The sequence below is a fragment of the Epargyreus clarus genome, unplaced genomic scaffold, assembly GCF_041222505.1.
Source record: "Epargyreus clarus isolate Ecla_fem2 unplaced genomic scaffold, WU_Ecla_fem_2.2 ptg000031l, whole genome shotgun sequence".
NCBI lineage: Eukaryota > Metazoa > Arthropoda > Insecta > Lepidoptera > Hesperiidae > Epargyreus > Epargyreus clarus.
The window spans coordinates 2,333,724-2,354,004 of NW_027332236.1; the positions used below are offsets into that span (position 1 = coordinate 2,333,724).

General features: G+C 34.8%; 1 protein-coding gene across 3 annotated transcripts in view; it reads left to right on the top strand.

Annotated features, from left to right (window-relative positions):
* FoxP (forkhead box transcription factor P) overlaps window positions 1–17,525 on the top strand; it is an 82,919-nt gene extending 65,394 nt beyond the window's left edge. For 2 of the 3 annotated variants that reach the window (XM_073089658.1, XM_073089660.1), the window contains 15 exons: window positions 959–1,047; window positions 1,629–1,737; window positions 2,314–2,520; window positions 3,002–3,113; window positions 3,404–3,520; window positions 3,844–3,952; window positions 4,806–4,978; window positions 5,571–5,648; window positions 6,689–6,765; window positions 7,405–7,506; window positions 12,282–12,451; window positions 13,968–14,043; window positions 14,187–14,278; window positions 14,609–14,757; window positions 15,080–17,525. In XM_073089658.1, the coding sequence (XP_072945759.1) occupies window positions 959–1,047; window positions 1,629–1,737; window positions 2,314–2,520; window positions 3,002–3,113; window positions 3,404–3,520; window positions 3,844–3,952; window positions 4,806–4,978; window positions 5,571–5,648; window positions 6,689–6,765; window positions 7,405–7,506; window positions 12,282–12,451; window positions 13,968–14,043; window positions 14,187–14,278; window positions 14,609–14,757; window positions 15,080–15,243 (1,824 nt within the window). In that variant the 3' untranslated portion in view covers window positions 15,244–17,525. Of the gene's footprint in view, window positions 1–958; window positions 1,048–1,628; window positions 1,738–2,313; window positions 2,521–3,001; window positions 3,114–3,403; window positions 3,521–3,843; window positions 3,953–4,805; window positions 4,979–5,570; window positions 5,649–6,688; window positions 6,766–7,404; window positions 7,507–8,976; window positions 9,120–12,281; window positions 12,452–13,967; window positions 14,044–14,186; window positions 14,279–14,608; window positions 14,758–15,079 lie in introns of all 3 variants that reach the window. The other variant, XM_073089659.1, reaches the window with a different exon arrangement.
* The last annotated feature ends 2,756 nt before the right edge of the window (window positions 17,526–20,281 follow it).

Below are 20,281 nucleotides of genomic sequence, written 5' to 3' on the forward strand. Positions count from 1 at the left end.
TAGGATTAGATGTTCCTACCTAAGGTCGGCCACAGATGCGCCGCTACCCCTGACGGACTAAGGAATGCCTCGGAAAAGTCTGTCTCCCTTACCACACCCTTCAAACCGGAACACAGCAGCGCCTAACACTGCTGTTATTAGGTAGAAATAGGTGTGGCGGTGGTGCCGCCGGAGTCGAACCACAAAGGGTTCTACCACCTTCAATACTACCACTACTGTGCAGCTACGAGAGTAGAAAGTATCTCTTTCTAGTTCTTTAACGATAAACTCAGTTCGCGAATTCATCTTACATGACTGTTATATTTGAAATAAACAAAAAATCGGAACATATAACAGTTCTAGTATGTAGTCATCCTAGTAAATGTACCGTGTACTAACGATTCTATTGATTTTACCCAACATGGCTGTTAGAAGCAATAATCTAAAGCAAATAATGATTTTTGGTTATTACTGAACCGATAAGCTGTAAATTTAGCCTACATTTGCACATGGCTTTGTATGCTTTACCACCAGGTTTTGTTTTTTATAAAAACGAGCTTTTGCCCGCGGCTTCGCTTGCGCTATGAAGTAATATTTTCATCCCCTATTTTGTCCCCTTTGGGGGTAGAATTGATCAAAATCCTTTCTTAGCGGATGCCTACGTCATAACATCTACCTGCACGCCAAATTTCAGCTCGATCCGTCCAGTGGTTTGGGCTGTGCATTGATAGATCACTATGTCAGTCAGTCACCTTTGAGTTATATATATTTAGAAGATGTCTACATATTTTTGGGTTTAAGAATAGACTCCGTTTCTACCTTGTTCCTTATTGGCTTAGGTATTTGTATATTTTTACTGCTTATTTTTATACTATAATACTTTTGTTTCGAATTTGTAAAATGTGTCTCAAGTTATTTATTAATTGGATGTTTTTTTTCTGTGTTTAACATTTATTATATTTATATTTTATTGCTTCAGGGTCCCGAGCCGGCACTGAACCCGAGTCCCGGAGGTGTTGCCAAGCCGCCGCTAATCAACTCCTTCGAGCTGGATCGCTGTTTGGACCGGTATGAAAGAAAATATTTCTTATGGCTATAAATAATCCTTTTTGTATGTTGCCATCATATATGGATTTCTCCCTATAACTGGGGAAAGTCTGGAACATACACTGCACTACATATGCTCTCTTGGTAGAATAACATTTGGGATAGAAGCTAATCCGTGTAGGATATATTTAATCTGTCTTAAGGTATATCATTGCTTCTTTATTATATTTATAAAGATTCAGCTTTCATAACTTAAACCCAGCAGTAAACTAAGAGTACCTAGCCGATGGAGTGACGTAAAATTATAAAGGATTGTTTAAATATGTTTACTGTCGCGACTTTTCAATATAAATAAAAACGGAAGTTCTTCTTTCTCTAGTAATTAATATCATACAGCCGCAGCAACGCCTAGTTGGGTATAGCCAATTCACAAGACAATTTTTGTGTTGTGACGACTTCCCACAACTCGTCAAAATTTCTGGATATAGCAATCATATCTGGATTGCAACGACACCACTACAGTGTCGATCCAATCCTGATATGCTTTAGGAGTTTTAACTCAAAGATAGTTGAACATAGTTGAAGATCGGCATTTCGTTCAGGGAGGAGTCAGGCAGGTGGGGTGGCGACGCGGCGCGCCGGCGTCGACGCAGCTCGCCGCCGCGCCGCGCTTCGCCCCCGCGGGAACATGAGCCGCTTGCGCTCGCCAGGGTAAGTACCCATTGATGTTGGAGCAGAAGTGGAGCACACATAAATTTATCTTTTCAATCCCTAATACCTACTAGAGTAACAATACGTAAACAACATTTGAAACCGCATCTGGTAGAGAATGTCTCTACAAGTACAGCATTTGTTTTCCTTGAGGGAGAAATAGATCCAGTCGTTTAACGATGCAAGGTTTTCGCTGCTACCTTGCTGCTACCTAACCTCAAATACTCATCTATTTGAGTTTACCCGTATTTTGTTATCTACTAGTTTACATGTAGTTTACCTGGCAAGTAGGCATTCCTGCTTAGAAATGCCGACCCTCCAATGGACCTGATGTTCCATCTGGAATTGCATGTGTGTATATTGCTGTTACCATATCAGCATCGCACCATACAGCAGCAGTGTATTTGACTAACCAAATACGACCAGCCAAAATATACAAGCACTATTGTTTTACGACTGCATCACAAACGAATCTTCGATGAGAATACTATTCTGCTAAAAAGTTAAAGAATTATTCCATTATATACCGGAAACTCACGATGCCACACTATTTGGATTTTTCTTTTCTGATGCCAGGCCTCAGCACCCACATCTCCAACGGGAGGTTCCACGCAGTCGAGCCCAGCGCCGGTGTCACCAGCTAGCGCCTCCGCCCCTGGAGCTCGCTCGCCACTGCCTCTAGTGGCACCAGATCTCCTAGCCATGCAGCTGCTTGACCAGCACAATCAGTTGCAAGCGTTGATGAAACAACGGCTGTTCCATCAACACCACATGCAGAAGCAGGTGAGTTGGGAGATAGAAGCAGTTGATGAGAAAATTTCGCGTATTTTGCTGTGTAAGTCGGAAATCTCCGATTGCAACATAGGTTGAAACCTACAGCAGAAGTAGAATAGGATTAGAATGTCAAAAAGGAAAGAAGATCTATCATACAAAGCTAGATTGATTGAAGTTCTTCGAATGTCATAGTTGGTGGCTGCGAGTTTTAATAAAATTCTGTAAATTTCTTCAAATTAATAATTTATATTTACGTGTGTGTTTTGTGCTGAATTTTTTTACCAAACAAAAAATAATTCCTAAACAGCCAGTGAGCAATCTTTACTATGGAAGCCATTTATACATTTTTTTGTCATAATATTTACAATAGCTCATCTCTGGTCACATTGACTACAGAGTTTCTTCAACCCTACTCATATGACCAATTTACGAGTATTTTATTAACCTAAACGTAAAATAAATAAAAACTAACGATTAAATTCGACCATAGCACCTGTCCTCGGAGGCAGCTAAGCGGCAGCTGGAGCAGTCCAGGCTGCAGGATCAGATCAACCTGAACTTGCTGTCGCAGTCGCATCTGCAACCACCTGATTCTTCGCCGGGTAAGTTGACCAAAGAATTATTTCAAACACTTGTATTCTTCATGCAGGACTTATCCTGCTTATAGTTTTCAAAATTGTCAATTTACCAGCCAGTTCCAAGATTAATTATGACAAACTTGAAAAAAAGAATAGTATCTCCAAACTGTAAGTTTACTCTTTAGTGTTTCAACATTTTTCTCTGGAACATCATATTTATATTTTTAATATTTTAAATGTAAACGCTGAAAATCGCATCAAATGTGCTCTTAACTCATCTTACCTCCACCTTAACCTCCTTTACCACTTCCCAGGGTCTCTCCAGCAGCAGCTGGGCGCCCAGCAACAGCAGCTGGTGCAGCAGCTGCAAGCCGTGCAGCGTCAGTACCTGATGCATGCGCCTCTCTCCGTACCACCGAACGCTCCACCAGGTAGGCTTCCCAGGATTCGGGATTCAGGATCCGGTTCTGATCTGATTGATGACAATGAAGATATATCCATATCTTGATAAATCCTTGACATGTGGATGAATTGATACTCTAGCAAGCATGTCACATAAAATTGATTTAATTATTGTTACGTCAAACTCTAACTCGAACTTATTAATTACTGTATATCAAATTTTAACTCCTATGGCGAAAAGACAAGCAGACAGACGCTAAATTCAAAAATTCTTACTGTTCATAATGATCACGCACTATTTATATTACATTACTATTTGCATAACATTTTCTACAATATAATTTTTGTCTAGGTTTGATGCTATGGGGCAGTGAAATGGAGGAGCACCCCTTATTCGGGCGAGGAGTGTGCAAATGGCCCGGCTGCGATGCTCTCGCTGATGACTACCAGGCCTTCCTCAAGTAAGTGGTTTCATAAAACCCCTTAGCGACTATTCTTCATTCAATTGAAGAGTAGACAATGTAATCTCTCTTACCACACCTTTCAAACCAGAACACAGTAACGCTGTTATTAGGCAGGAATAGAAGTCGCGGCGATACCGCCGGAGTCGAAGCACAGAGGGTTCTACCACATTCACTACTGACACTGACGATTATATTTTTGTTGGTCCAAATTATTCGTTGTTGAAATGAATTGTAATTTTAATTAAAACATGTGTGAATGTGTTCCGAAAGCTATTAAACTTGGCCAGTACTCCACATTACTTCATGCTGTGGTGATTAAGTAGTCTCAATGTAGTCGGCATATAATAAACACTTGTTCCAATCAAAACATCTTTGATTTCGAACCCGAGTCCATTGTTAATCTAAATTCACTTACTTACATCCAAGTCTATTGTTAATCTAAACTCACTTACTTCTACCTTACCCTTACCTTCGTGTGCTCCTGTTAGAATTCTAGGGTTATGAGTGAGACTACACAAGTATACTATATACCATGATCTGTCCCCAGGCACCTAGAAGCAGCCTACACGCTGAGCACTCACTTACTCATCTTCACAGAATCTTAGGGTTATGAGTGAGACTACACTAGTCTACCTAGCTATATAGTATATATTTATTTAATTATACTTTTGTATTTTTGTTTATATTGTCTGAAATAAATGATGATTTAGTTCATCATTAGATATGGTGTTTACACAATTTTTCTTTATTTTCACGTAGTAAACTGGTTTTAACATGGTCAATAAAGAGTAAATAAATAAATAAATAAAAATGATTATTATTATTATTACATACCAAGACCTGTCTCCAGGCACCTAGAAGCGGCGCACACGCTGGACGACCGCTCCGCGGCGCAGGCGCGCGTGCAGATGCAGGTGGTGGCGCAGCTCGAGCTGCAGCTGCGCCGCGAGCGCGACCGCCTCGCCGCCATGATGCGACACCTGCACCAGGCCAGGGACCAGCACCACGCTAAGTTGCCCCATGGTGAGTGACATTCTCTTTTTTTTATAATATAGGAGTAGCAGACGAGCATGCAGTCCACCTGAAAGTAAGGAGCTACTGCCCCCACTAATACTGCTGTTATGAGGCACAAATAGGTGTGGCGGTGGTGCCGCCGGAGTCGAACCACAAAGGTTTGAGGGAATGGTGAGTTCGTTTAGGAAGTGGGTCAAGAAGAATTAGCTGTCCGCGACACAACACACCACAAAGAGTTCTACCACCTTTAAATTAGTTTAAGTCAAGAAGAATTGGCTCTTCATCCTATGTTGACCTCTTTTAAAAAACCAAGAGTTTACGCAACAGCGGTTCAAGTGTAACTGGATGCTACACCTATAATACACTAGATCCAGTAGCACTTTAACTTGGAACACAATTTCAAACACCATCCTAAATTGACCTCTGCAAGTTTTTAAAAAACGCAAATAAATTAATATTAGTTGATTTCACGAATACCATCCTAAGTTGACCTCTGATGGAAAAACAATATCCAGATGAAAGCGGTCTAAATGTAACTCTTATATAAAGTTATATTCAAAGAGAAATTATATGAGTAAATATACTAAAAATGTATTTTCAGGTCCTACAAGCGAAGGTGCTTCTCCAGGACCAGTTCGACGCAGGGTCTCTGATAAGTCTGGTGTCGCTATCGCAGGAGGTAAGTTACAAAAATCACGAACACCCAAATACATCTGGTCTATATGATATTCTGGTTCCATAAGCTGTGACGCGAGAATATCATATACACCAGATACACCGTTATGAACTCTTTACCATTAAATTCCTTAAAAGTAACTCAAAACCCAAGAAGAAAGAAAGTAAGAAAGTCGTTATCAATATAATAACTATGTCAGTTACATTATCCTTGGTCAGTACACACGTAAATCGATTGACATGAACATTTGACGTAATAATTATGTCATAATCACCAATAGATCGGTGATATCTATATCTTTTAATATTACAAGATATCTATTATTAACTCCTATGCCGGAACAAAATATTTTAAGATAATAAATTGACAATGTCCTTGTAAATTCCATTATCTATGTTAAAGTCTCGTTAAGATTCTTTAATGCCTTTCAAGATGTTTTTGAAAAACTGTTTAGTATCATGTAAATGACGCTTAAAGCTTATTTCCTATCATGCCAGTTTGAGCCCGCGGATCTAGTCCGTATGCGTGTCATTTACATCCAATCGTTTCATAGATACTTTTCCTGTCACACATGGCACATGTAAGCGGGTTGCGGATACTTCCGCGGTTAATACACGCGTGTGGATGAGATGCGTGACAGGAAAAAGTTCCTTAGAAATGACGGTCAAATTGAAAACATTTCTCATATTCATGTGACTGTCTGCCTTATGTTCATGTTTATATGTCCTTCAAATACAGAGTGTAGTTTAGTTCACATGATATAATGTTTCTGTATTTTTGTCAACAAGGTCTGCCTTATATGCTCGAAAGAGCTGGATTAGATGTTCAACAAGGTAAAGAGTAATTTCCCTCCTATACTACCATTAGTAGTTCTATGTTAGTTTTCAGGGAGACCAACGTATCTACCAACCTTACATTTATGCTACGAGTATGATGCTTTATTTACTGCTCAATTACATGAAACTCCATATTTTTTGGTGAATGCTACGTATCATAAATGAAAACTATTCGATGTATTTATATATTGATATTTACAATTACAGAGATCCAACGTAATCGCGAGTTCTACAAATCAGCTGACGTGCGACCTCCGTTTACATACGCCTCTCTTATACGTCAGGTAAATATCGTATACCCTGAAGGTGGTAGAGCCCTTTGTGGTTCGACTCCAGCGGCACCACCGCCACACCTATTTCTGTCTAATAACAGCAGTGTTAAGCGCTGCTGTGTTCTGGTTTGAAGGGTGTGGTAAGGGAGACAGACTTTTCCGAGGCGTACCACCTTTGTCCTCAGGGGTAGCTGCGCATCTGTGGCCGACCTCAGGTGGGAATATCCAATCCTATCTGGGGTTGATTACAGATGTCCATGGGCGGCAGTAGTCACTTACCATCAGGTGGACTGCATGCTCGTCTGCTACTCCTATATTATAAAAAAATATAGTATGACTATATCATATATGACTTCGTAGTTAATATATTTTCCACGAATGTACAAATATGGACCTACGTGTCGTTGAATGGAAGTGGAAGCCGAACAATATTTCGAATATTCTTAAGTTACCCATAACACTTAAGTATTAACAAGTTATTTTTTTAAAACACTTATCAGAAATTTACATTGGTTTTTAAAAGACTAAACGAAACTAATCCACTAATAACACTAATATCACTTCCAATGTTTGCCGCCAAGCACAATTACCAACATTCACACCGACATATGGAGCTGTAACAAGAACATAACCATATAAATCTACTTCCAGGCAATAATAGAATCTCCGGACAAGCAGTTGACCCTCAACGAGATCTACAACTGGTTCCAGACCACGTTCTGCTACTTCAGGCGCAACGCTGCCACTTGGAAGGTGAGCTTTAGTTTCATTTTGCTATTCATAGTGTAAAATGATGAAATTTTCGTAATCACATCATAATGCAAAATGATGCGATTTTCGTCATCATTTCATAGTATAAAATGACGTGATTTTCGCCATCACTTCGTGATATGAAATAATATTATCATCAATATCATTATTCGATAAGATTATATGTTAGTTAAATTATATCGAGATTCTTTTGAAATTATTGGGTATAATCTAAAAAAATACGTCAATATGGCGCATTTTTTTGTGATCATCATTGTTTTATAGTGTGATATGATTTTTTACAACAAAATAACTTCTGATGATATACTTTATAATATACTTAATGGAGTTTGACATCAACATGAAGTGCGTGGAGGAAAGCAGGTAATGCTAAGGACTCAGAAATAATGATTTGTTAATAATCGTGGACATTCGGAGATAATCTTCATCTGAAGGTAACAGTAGATACTGTAGTTTAACTTTCATTCGAAGGGATTTCACTTTCTTTATTAATTAGACTTATTTATTTAGAAAGAAATACTGAATATAACACAAAATTTATTTTGCCTTTTATGATATTCAATGACAAATGTCCATGAAGTTTAAAGAGAAAATACGAACAGTAAAGAAAGTGGAATAACTTCATGACAAATAATCATTGGAAAATATTGTATGTCTGGCATATTGTATTGTCGGTGTAAAACCAAAACTCCTTATAAAGATTCACCTATGCGTACTAAAAACAGTAGCGAATATATTAATATACTAAGAGTATTTATTCGTATAAAGTATAGTAGAATTTTCCGAGTAAATATTGCATATCATAATTCACTATAAATAGTGTACTTAATCCTATAAACAATAAATGTAAAGATTTTAATAAGTATATGTTCATAATTAAACTTTATATAAGGGAAGTACCTTACTGATACTATTAGGAATACATCTTAGCAATGGGTGTATAAGAATAAGTAGTGAATATATGGAGTGATTTGTAGCCCGGTTAAAAAATATTATAAAGAGTGTGCTCTTTTGTATACGCGTACCGTCTTAACTTATAGAACTTCGCTGCAAAGGTGCTTCACGCACACGTAGGTCTTAATATAAAGTGTACACGTTTGCTTCTGTAAGGTTGTTCACTCTTAACATTGTTTATTTATATGGCAACCAAAATTTTGCCGGATCAGCTAGTGGTATATAAAACAGCGCTTCTTGCATTCCCACTCAACAACGAGTCTCGTGCATCTATATTATGAGCGTACACGTGGAGTATAACAGAACGCGGTCTATTACTACAATTTATAAAACTTCGCTGAAAAGGAGTTTAATACACACGTAGGTCTTAATATAAAGTGTACACGTTCGCTTCGGTCTGTAAATATGTCATGTATGGTATACAAAAAACAGCGCTTCTTAAATTCCCAACAACAACATCCCAACTATGAGCGTATAACAACACGTAGAGTATAACAGAACGCGGTCCGTCACAACCTGTCGCTGCACAAGTGCTTCATGCGCGTGGAGAACGTGAAGGGCGCGGTGTGGACGGTGGACGAGGTGGAGTTCTACAAGCGCCGGCCGCAGCGCGCCGCGCACGCGCCGCCGCCGCTGCACGGGTACGGCGCGGCCACACCCCCCCGCTGCACACTGCACATACTCAACACTCACTGGCCATTACACAAACTCTTCTTTACTTCGCATATACATCACACAATTACATCACATCTGACTGTACACACATTCTTCTATACTGTACACGCACACTGTACATCACGTACTAAATACTCACTCATCATTACACAAACTTTTCTTTACTTCACATGTCACACACAAATACATCATATTTGACTGTACACATACTCTTTTATACTTCACATATTATACACAATTACATCACACTTGATTGTACACACACTGTTCTACACGTGATATGCGTCACACGCAATCTAACGTAACATCACATTTGAATGTACATATATTCTTCTATACTTCACATATCACACACAATTACATCACATTTGACTGTACATACACTCTTCTACGAGTATACTGCTCATATCCTAATACTGTACACACACTCTGCACATATCGTACACAATTACGTCATATTTGTACACACATTCTTCTATATTGCGTATATCACACACAATGTCAACGTAACATTACATTTGACTGTATACACATTCTTCTATACTGAGTATATCACACACAATCTCAACGTAACATCACATTTGACTGTACATGCACTTTTCAACGAGTATACTGCACATATTCTAATAATGTACCCACACTCTGCATATATCGTACACAATTACGACTAAACATCATATTTTATTGTACTCTTCTATAATGCGCATATCACACCCAATTACATCATATTTGACTGTACACACATTCTTCTATACTGCATATATCCTTATACTGTACACGCACACCGTACATCACGTACTCAATACTCACTTATTACTACACAAACTGTTCTATACTTTACATATCACACACAATTACATCACATTTGGCTGTACACACATTCTACTATACTGCGCATATCACACACAATCTCAACGTAATATCACATTTGACTGTACACATACTCTTCTATACTTCACATATCACACACAAGTACATCACATTTGACTGTACACACGTTTTTCTTTACTGCGTATATCACACACGATCTCGACTTAACATCACAATTGATTGTACATCATGTATAAACCCTCTTTTTTACTACGAGTACAAATATCCTTATATTGTACACGTACGCTTCACATATCGCACACAATCTCGATTTAACATTATATTATACTGTACACAATCTCTTCTATACTATACATGACGTACTACTTATTTGTCACTCTAGAATAAACGCTGGACTCACACATACTCTACTTATAATCGCATTAAACTATACACACACTCTTCTGTACTGAACATGATGCACTCAATCATAAGTTAAGACTACACAATATACAAACTCTTCTAAACTGAATATATTGCATACACTCGCGACTTATGATCGCGTTTAACTGTACACAAACACTTCTACACTTCTCTTACCGCGTACTCCCTCCACTTATCATCCTTTACACTGTACAATAGATACATGTGATCATCATACATATTACACTTTACATTAAATACTACTGTATACGTAACATTCAGACCTTACATTGTCACATTACAGTACACAGTTGACTTATTTAAGTACACTACAAGACATCTATTGCTGTTATGACGTTATATTACAGTATAAAATATTGTCTTCTGATTTTTCTTTACAGTACACAGATAGCTGTTAACTTAACATGTAATACACAATTCTTACAAGATACACGTTCCTCTTATATATTTACATTACGAGCTTATTGCATTACCAAACTATAAAATATACATAAGACATAAATGTTTCACAGTCTTACAATACACAGACAGATGACTTATGACTACAAAACACTAATCAGCTCTTAGAAGCAGCTTACACTGAGCATATTAACACTACATTATATTGTACAGTTTTGGCTCATATTACTCTTTACAATCGTTTTTCATAAATTATATTGCACAGTACATTACTGTTATATTGACTTTTACAAAGCTATTTACTATACCAAACTTTATATTTTACTACAAACTTCGTTTTGTACTACATACCTATTTTACATCCAATTCACATTAAAATAACACTACACTCTATAAGTCCTAATGGACTCTTCTCAAAATCAAACATTATTTAAATTTTAACGCACACATTGCCAAATATTCTATTCTTTCTTTATTAATCTTAATTGTTACATACTTACAACATTACAGTACCAGTTCCTCTTTACAAAAACAATACATTTCAATTTGATATGAATAGTAAGCTTGGAATACAAAAATAAAATAAACAATGAAAATACAATTTGTTATGCAAACATTATAAATCTTTTTAAACGTTATTGCAGAAATCAATTTTAAAATAAACAATACGAAACATTTAAATTGTATGTTTTTTTTTTTATCGTATAACCTAACGATTAGGCAGAAGTGCTACCTGATGGAAAGTAGTCAACGCCGCCTATGGACATTTGCAACACCAATGTCATGATTTGATCTGTATAAAATGAATAAGCAACACTTAACACTATTTAATACTGATTTAACTTCTTAATCTTATCACACACAATCCATAAAACACAGTACACTTCACAAATACAACACTGAACATTAATTATTATCTTTCTCTTAAATATTTTCTATCTAACCTAGATATGTACCTAACTCTTATCGTGTAAATAAACGTTTTATCTCGTTTCAGATTTTAAATTTGTAATTATTTGTGTAGTGGGTTTTTGAATTGGATTTGTGAGTGGCGTTGAAACTGTAAATTTCATTTTCTAAATCAGTTGCATCGCTACCATGTGAGGTCTTGTAATTTGTATTTAGGTTTCGTTGTGTGTGTTCGTGGGTTTCAGCGGAACGGTGAATAACATTTTTCTCGCTTGCCTATTAACCTCGCTCCTATCATCGGATCCCGTCCTTGGGGTCTCTCTTCTTGGGCCATTCCTGCATGTTGATATTCAGAATACTTCCACGACGATCTGAGTGCGCTTCAATCGTTTCAATCTTATCTTTTATTTCTTATTACTTTAAATTAAAAATAGTCAATTTTGACGGACGATTGACGCGCACAATTGGGTTTAACGTTAAGATAATAATCAAATGGAGTTTTACAGAGCGGTATAATCGCCAGAGAGAGATAATATCGATATGTGCTAAACGGGAATGAATTATAGAATGCAATCCGGACGAACCTGTCTCTCCACAAATGTTTCGTGCGGTACGAAGACGACTTCGGTTCATTCTGGATGGTGGATGACGCGGAGTTCGTGAAAAGACGCCACCTGAGCCGTGGGAGGCCTCGGAAGTATGAACCCACGCCGGGACCCAACGCCGCTCCTCCACAGTAAGGGCGCAGCCGCATCTGAAGCTGCGACCGTCCAACGAATCTATTGGCTGATTACTTTTTGAGAGTCCTTGATACAGTATTTGTTGAATCGTAGTTTAATATACTCGTACCAAATTAACTGTGTTAATTGATATTGAAACGGATCAAATTAAAATTTAATCGGTGCTCTTAAAAAAGCATTTTTAAATTTAAATTTAAAGGCAGTGAATTCAATTGAAGATTTGTAATTAGCAATAATAATACTGAATCATGAACTTTACGAAAAAGTAAATTCGATTGAAACTAATGTCATCGGAGATTTAGAACAAAATATTCCAAATTTTAAACATCACGCTAATTTTAGGGACTTCTTTTTCAAAAGTAATTTTAAATCATTGAAAATTGTGAGAATCGTTGGACGATCGCGTCCAAATAGCGTTTTCTTGTCTGTGAAATATTGGGAATGACCTGAAATGATCACAAGATGATTTTCGGTTTCCATTAGATCGATGTTTCTGACCATTAAGTAAGGTATCACTGTGTAAGCTTAGATATACCGACATGTCATGTTAGTATGTATTAATAGAAACGTGATACATAATATAGCGAATTTTACTGCGTGTGTTTAATTTTCTCTTATAGTTTTGCCATCACTAGTAGAACTCACATCATTCACGAAGATTAAACAGGCAGCAGTATATAGACTTTTAGAGTGCGAAGCTATAACCTAATTGTTTTGCCATAGATTTTAACATCACTATTTAATATGACTTGTCTAATGAATTAGCTTTAATCATAATATGTTGCTATTGTAACACGATACATTTTTAATTTATATTTGATGAAAAGTGTGTTTTATATCAAGTTGTCTATGATCATGTTTATTTCGATAAATATAATTATATGCATGTAGACTGCATTAAACGAATTATTGTAAAGAAGGATCGTCGTTGGATACCCAAGTAAGATGAAGAGATCTTTAACTCTTTTACTGTTCCCTTCTTTATCATCTGCATGTTTTATATCCCTTTCTAAGGATCGAGGTAAGTGTTTGGCTTCTAATGCTTTTGCACGTGCATCTTTGTCGCATGTTATTTGTCGTTTTTCTCAATTTTGTCTCTAAGCTTGCCTTTTTTATATATTTTTTCTCTTATCCTATTTATTATCTTTTCAATTTTTTCACACACTCTCACACCTACATAAATTACTTATACAGACGAATTGGACTTTTTCATATCAAAATTCAACACTTTACAAATAAGACACTCATACAAACGACACAATCAATGTTTTTATGATGGTTTATTGCCATTACTTCAGAAGAGGTCTGAAATGGCCGGGGTATGATTTTTTTATTAAAGTTTATATCTATTCAATGTTTGACTTTCAAATAAAGTAATCGAAATTTTGTGACTTCTTCTGCAATTATAAAAAAAATCAATAAATTATTCAGTTTTTCAAAAGAAAATCAAATATAGATTTTGAACACTATAATCTAAATGATAGCTATTTTAATCAAGTATTATTTCTACAGATTTATGGGAGCACAAAGTCCGCCAATGATGACTAGCCCTCATGGGTACAGTGAGGCTCTTAAGCGCAATCTTCAGGTACTTATTTAAATTATTTAAATAACCTACTGAAATTAAGACCATTTTTCAAATTTAAGTAAACTATTTCTACCAGTAAAACAATACTTCCAAAAATCGAACATTGTTGTTATATTATAATATTTGAAAAATATAATTTTCAGGGTATGATGGAAGACTGCAATTTGTCATACATTTCCGGAGATGACCACATGATGCAAACTGAGGACTATCCGTCTTCTCATGATGATTACAGGTAAATATTAATATTCACTTACTTGATAACGAAATAGAAATATAGAATGAAATTACATATCTACGTAGTCGTACATAATGTTATCATTAGAAAGGATTTCCGATACAGACACTTTAAGCGACAATTTGGCTTCAATTCCCACACTATAATGAATTAATCTATACGTTGTTTTACCATCAGTTTCCCTATTAAACTGTCATTTAAATAGGTTTGGACAATGTTGTAAAATAGATTATCATTCAATCTACGATCATCAACCATTAGTCAATTGCAGATTGGTATTTTGCTTAAAATCATTAGTAATTATATCATCTAAATTATCTTTCACAGCCGACCCCCAATGATGAATGGGTACGGAAGCAGCAGTTCGTCGCATGATGTGAAAGCTGAAGATCTGAGCGCTAATGACACTCCAGACATCAAGCCCAATATATACGCTCTCAAGAATGAGATGCAGGCTTCTGATTATTCTAATAAAGGTAAAGATTCCCCTTATATAAAAGTAATATAATGTAGAAATGAAGTGAAGTATACATAGGCCTACAGACGCACTTAATTACAAATTGTCAAACTAATATAGTAAACAATAAAACTGTTCAAACTCATTAAAAAGCTTAACATATCAAAATTGTGTATTAATTAATATCAAAGTATGAATTCGTTAATTCTCATTGTTCTAACGTTATTCACAAAATAATAGTTTATACAATATCGCATTATAAAAACAAAATAACCAACGTTCTTATCGACAACGATATAAAACATTAAATATGTGGCAATTAAAAATAATATTTATTTAAGGAGCCGATTACACGAACAACAAGGAATCATCGAGCAACCGCTCCAGCGAAACCAGCCCTTACGATGACTACTCTCGCTCCGACGACAGATATCGCCCTTCCATATCCCACATCAAGGACGAAGCCGAGAACTTGTCGCTTAATGAGCAAAGATCTGATAAGTAAGCATCCTAAGTTAATGTTGAGATGTAAAGCAATAGAGATGGATTTTTTTAAGATCTTTAATGGTGTAATAAACAATTAAAGTAAATCAAATCTCAACAAACTTAATATTGATGATGTGAATGAGGCATAAGTTATACATGACTTGAATATTGGTTTTGTAGATCATTACTATAAGTACCTTTAAAAGTACAGAAAGAGAAAACCAAATTGAATTAACTATGACAATGATAAAGAAAATGTATCATTGAAGAAATACCAATGAAAAGATTACATTCAATCTAATGTTGGGTCGGATGATGAAGATCTGTGAGGTGTTAATACCTTGGACGTTTTTAGTTAAACAAGTGATGTAGTGAATACGAATCGTGAAGTGACATGGACTTAGAACTGAATTTATAGCAATAGGAGGAATTTCCGCATGTGTGGACGAATTTCAGCGTATTCTAGGATTAGTGATATCACAGTATGTAATACATTTGTATCTACGGGTGTAGTTCTATTTCAAGTTAGTAGTGGAGACGCCGTTTTCAATGTGTTCACCGTTGGAGTAGCCCTTTTAGGAATAACCAAATATTTTTTTCAATTTTTCAATTGGCCCGGTTTTAACGGGATTCTTTGAAGTATTATAGTTTTTATAATTTTATTATTGTCTAAGTTCATTGCTATTTTCGTTGGTAAGTTAGTAGGTAAATAATATTTCGAATTGTTGGTTATTATTAATTAAGTGTTAGGGCAATTAGGTGAGAATGAGTATCGTGACAGTCTTGTAACCTTAAAAGGTCCATATCAATATTTAAAAAAAATATTTAATCATTACGTGTAAACAAATAAGAACAATAAGTAGTTGTATCGGTTCGTCTAAGATTATGGTACTTTAACACGCTAAGCGTTTTTGTTGATGCCAGTCAAGATTCGGATATATTCCTTGTTGATGATGATGGTAGGAACTATTGACATGATTTTAGATAAAGGGGCATGGGTTTAAATTAGAAACCAAACACCAAACCTTTGCAATTTGTGGAACTTATTTTACTATACAAACGACGTAATGTAAAAAAGTTGAGTAGAATGAAGGATATCAAAGACAAGCTTTCTAAAAATCTATTGGACACACTTAACATTGAATACGCCTTTTTTGTACTTACGCCAATAATTATTTATTAATCTATCTAATGTTTTACTAACAATCGAAATTAGGTAATTTCTTTATATTAGGCATTGTCTAATTTCGAACAAATTGGATACATTAATTATATTATTATAATAACAGGTTTTAAGAAAAGTCAGTCGCTGCTTTACTCATAGACAAATTACATACTAAGCCAGATGGTCTAAAAATATTAAACTTCTACAAGATTTTCTTATACATATATCAATAATGAGCACAAAATAATAATTTTGGAAAGTCCATTCCCAAAGAGGCTAAATAGGAGCAAAATGGTATAGTAAAATAAATTCCTACACGAAATGTCACTCCGTCAACAAGGATTAAAATTCAAAGGATCTCAAAGGCATATTTTGCAGTTTAAGAGCTTGAGAATTATTTTGCTATTTAGAGCCACGGAATTGATTTTTGAATGATCTGAAAATATATTTTAGCTATGCAAGTTTTTTTTATTACCCTCTGTGCCATATTTCGATGGTACCTACATATTTGCTTTACCGATTCCGAGGAATATTTTTTATGTTCTCGTAAGGTTAGGGTGTAAATATTTATCATGATTTTCATGAGATGTAAATTACTTAAGGAAGTATAAATTTAGACTCGTGTACACGTTCTTATTACAGTAAATTATGCATATTAAATCGTTCATGTTGTAGAGAATTTAGAAATTTAGTAGTAAATTCACTATACGAATATTGATAGCCGTTTTTGAATAATACTGATTTTTCGCATTTCATTCGACATTGCATTTACGGTTTCCATACGTGTGGTAAAAGGGTGGAATATCATATCACAATAATTGTATTGATAGTAATAATGATGTAGAACTGTAATTCGACGTTTAATTCATTGTATATTCAAAATTGCATTTAAAATAGCTTAGAAGTACATACATAGCACGTTGTAAATTTATTTCGATAGCAACATTTTGTTGGTTCTTTCCGGAAATATAATTGATAGATGTTACTTATTCTTGTTGGAGAATTATTACTGTGTTTGATGTATACTTAAAGCTTTATTTGATTTAGGGTATTTTAGTTTTGGTATAACGTTTCAAGAAACTTAATTATTTTTTTATTTTGTCGATGGGAAACGGTTTTGGAATATTCCAGAAATGAAAGTATAAAATTTATATGAATTATTTATTTCAATCCTGTAGAAATAAGCATTAAATTAACAAAATTTACTATTAAATTAATTTAGCATCTAAATTGATAAAATACTTATTATTTTAATAACAGGCAATTGAACTAATGGTCGTAATCCACTTTTGCAATTATCCTCATATATTTAATTTCCATTAATATTTATATAACTTCAAATAAAAATAGCTTTTATTAATTTCTTTAAATTATGTCAGTTAGATAAATTGTTTGTACAACTGTTATACAATTATTAAGTACATAATAATCTATTTTGTTCTATAGCATCACTATTTACGTTCACGATGCAATTGCGATAGTGGTATTTATTTGCAGATTTAAGATATAATAATTAATTCAATATTTATGTTTCATTTATGTATGGAGGAAAATTTTATTATTTTCCTGCTACATATTGATTGAAAATTTTAATACAAAAAGATAACAAACTAACTAACTTCAATTTAACGATTACCTAGTTAGAAAACCATTGAAAATATTATTTTTATAAAGTATTTTCGATGGTCCTTTGACAAAATTTCTACACTTTCTAATTTCTTTAATTTTCTTCACATATTTTTTACAATTATGTCTTATGCTATAGTTTTCACTATATTATTTTGTTGCTTTTAGTTTTTGAAATATTCCAATACTGTTGGCCGACAATAATTATAAACACTTTTCAAAATATTTTAAAATGATATGGTTGTTTTAAGCTATTTCTTGTTTTGATATACATTGCTGATTATTTCTATATTATTGTGAAACATAATTTGTGTATACAGATGTTAAACAAATTTTTGATTTGAATTCTCGTACAGATACGGAGGGTGGTTCGATTTTGTTTTTAGATCGCGCCAGTTACAAAGCAATATAAAACGTTTATAAAATTCTCGTGTCACAATGTTAGTAACCGTACTCCTCCGAAACGACTTTACCGATTTTCACCAAATTTTATATGCATATCCAGTAGGTCTCAGAATCGGCTACTATCTATTTTGTCATACCCCTAAGTGATAAGGGTTGTTCACCCTCAACATTTTTTTTATTTATATGACAACACAACGTTTGCCGGGTCAGCTAGTAAAACTTATAATTATTATACTCTATTGATTTATAATTTGTTACAGTGTCATTACAAATGACTTTATCCTTATAATATAGGTACAAAGAAAGATATACAGTAATATCTCGAGCTTGCGTGATAGTAAGTCGAATCCGCGTAAGTCGGCTTATGATTTCGCGTATGAATAATATCAAATGACATCATTTGTGGAATTATTACTGTATTATAAAAATCGAATTGGATATCAGAAATCATTACTTTTTACAGTACGATTACAAAAAAAATACGTACATTAATTTATTGTAAACAATAATAAATAAATGTACATGCATTGATACATAAACTAGCGCCCCTAGTGGCAAAAATCGGAACCACCCTCCCAAATGTAAAAACAATAGGTACAATATTAATTTCTTTGCCGTATACATGTTGAATTTCTGGAATTGATTATGTTATTGCATATGTTGTTATTTTGTTATGTAAAGACTTTGTCAGAATTGTTATATCATTCCCCTCTCCATCGCACTAATAGTACAAGTGTTTTTTTTTACAAAAAACAGAGCAGCTACGTTTTTATTTTGTTATAATTAAAACATGATTTTGTCAAAGTCTTTATATATCGGACCTTTAGAATCAAAATGACGTAAAGCGAAAACCGTCAAACTGATTATCTAAAATTTAAAAAAGTGCACATTTTATTCAATATTACATTGGCTCTCATACAATTTTCAAAACTTCCGCTAGATGGCAGTAGTTTCGATTCCTAGAAAAGGAATTGAACGCAAATCATTTTTTCTAGTATTTGCACTTACATCACTATGATTCTAATGGTGCGATATTTTACGATATTGCTTGTAAGGTGCGATAGAGACAGAATGCTTAGCGCACCGTAGTTAGAGAGAGAGGTCCGATTTACAGTACTCTCTGGCGCCCAACGTGGGGCACACATTTATTGATCATTGTAAATTATACTTAATTAGTGTTGTATTAAACCAAATCATTACAATTATTCGTTTGTTTTATTTAAAATCCGACGGCAAAAAACCTTCTATATCTATGTAGGAAGGAAGACTAAATGACTGAAGGCTCAGCCGAGTAGACTTCTAAAAATTTTCAGGTAGGTGCCTTGTACAGTGTAAGTGAGCACTAAGAAAGGATTTTGGAAATTACATCCCCAAATAGGGGTTGATACATATCAGCTAGTTACTACCAAAAATCTACCTACACATACATGCTACCTGTTATTAATTTGAAACTTGTATGTTCCTACAGAAAATCCTATATAAATCCCTCCAAAGCAACTTATCTTAGAAATAAATTATCACTTGTTTAAGCGGTAAAGGAAAACATCGTGAGGAATCCTGCATACCTGAGAAATTTCAAAAAAAAGTTTTCAAAAGTATGTGAAGTCTAACAATTCGCAATTTGTTAGCGCGGTGGATTACGGCCTAATACTTCTCATTCAGCAGTGGGACAATAATGGGCTGATGATGATGAAAAAAAGTCATGTACCTATTGCCTGTACTTTAAAATCTTAAAAAATCACTTGGAAACAATCGAATGAAGAAACGTAACCTATTTTCAATCCCAATTTTTTTGTGTCTCAACCTAAAATTGAAAAAACCTATCGCAATAAAAACGCAACTCGCGCGCCGTCATCATAAA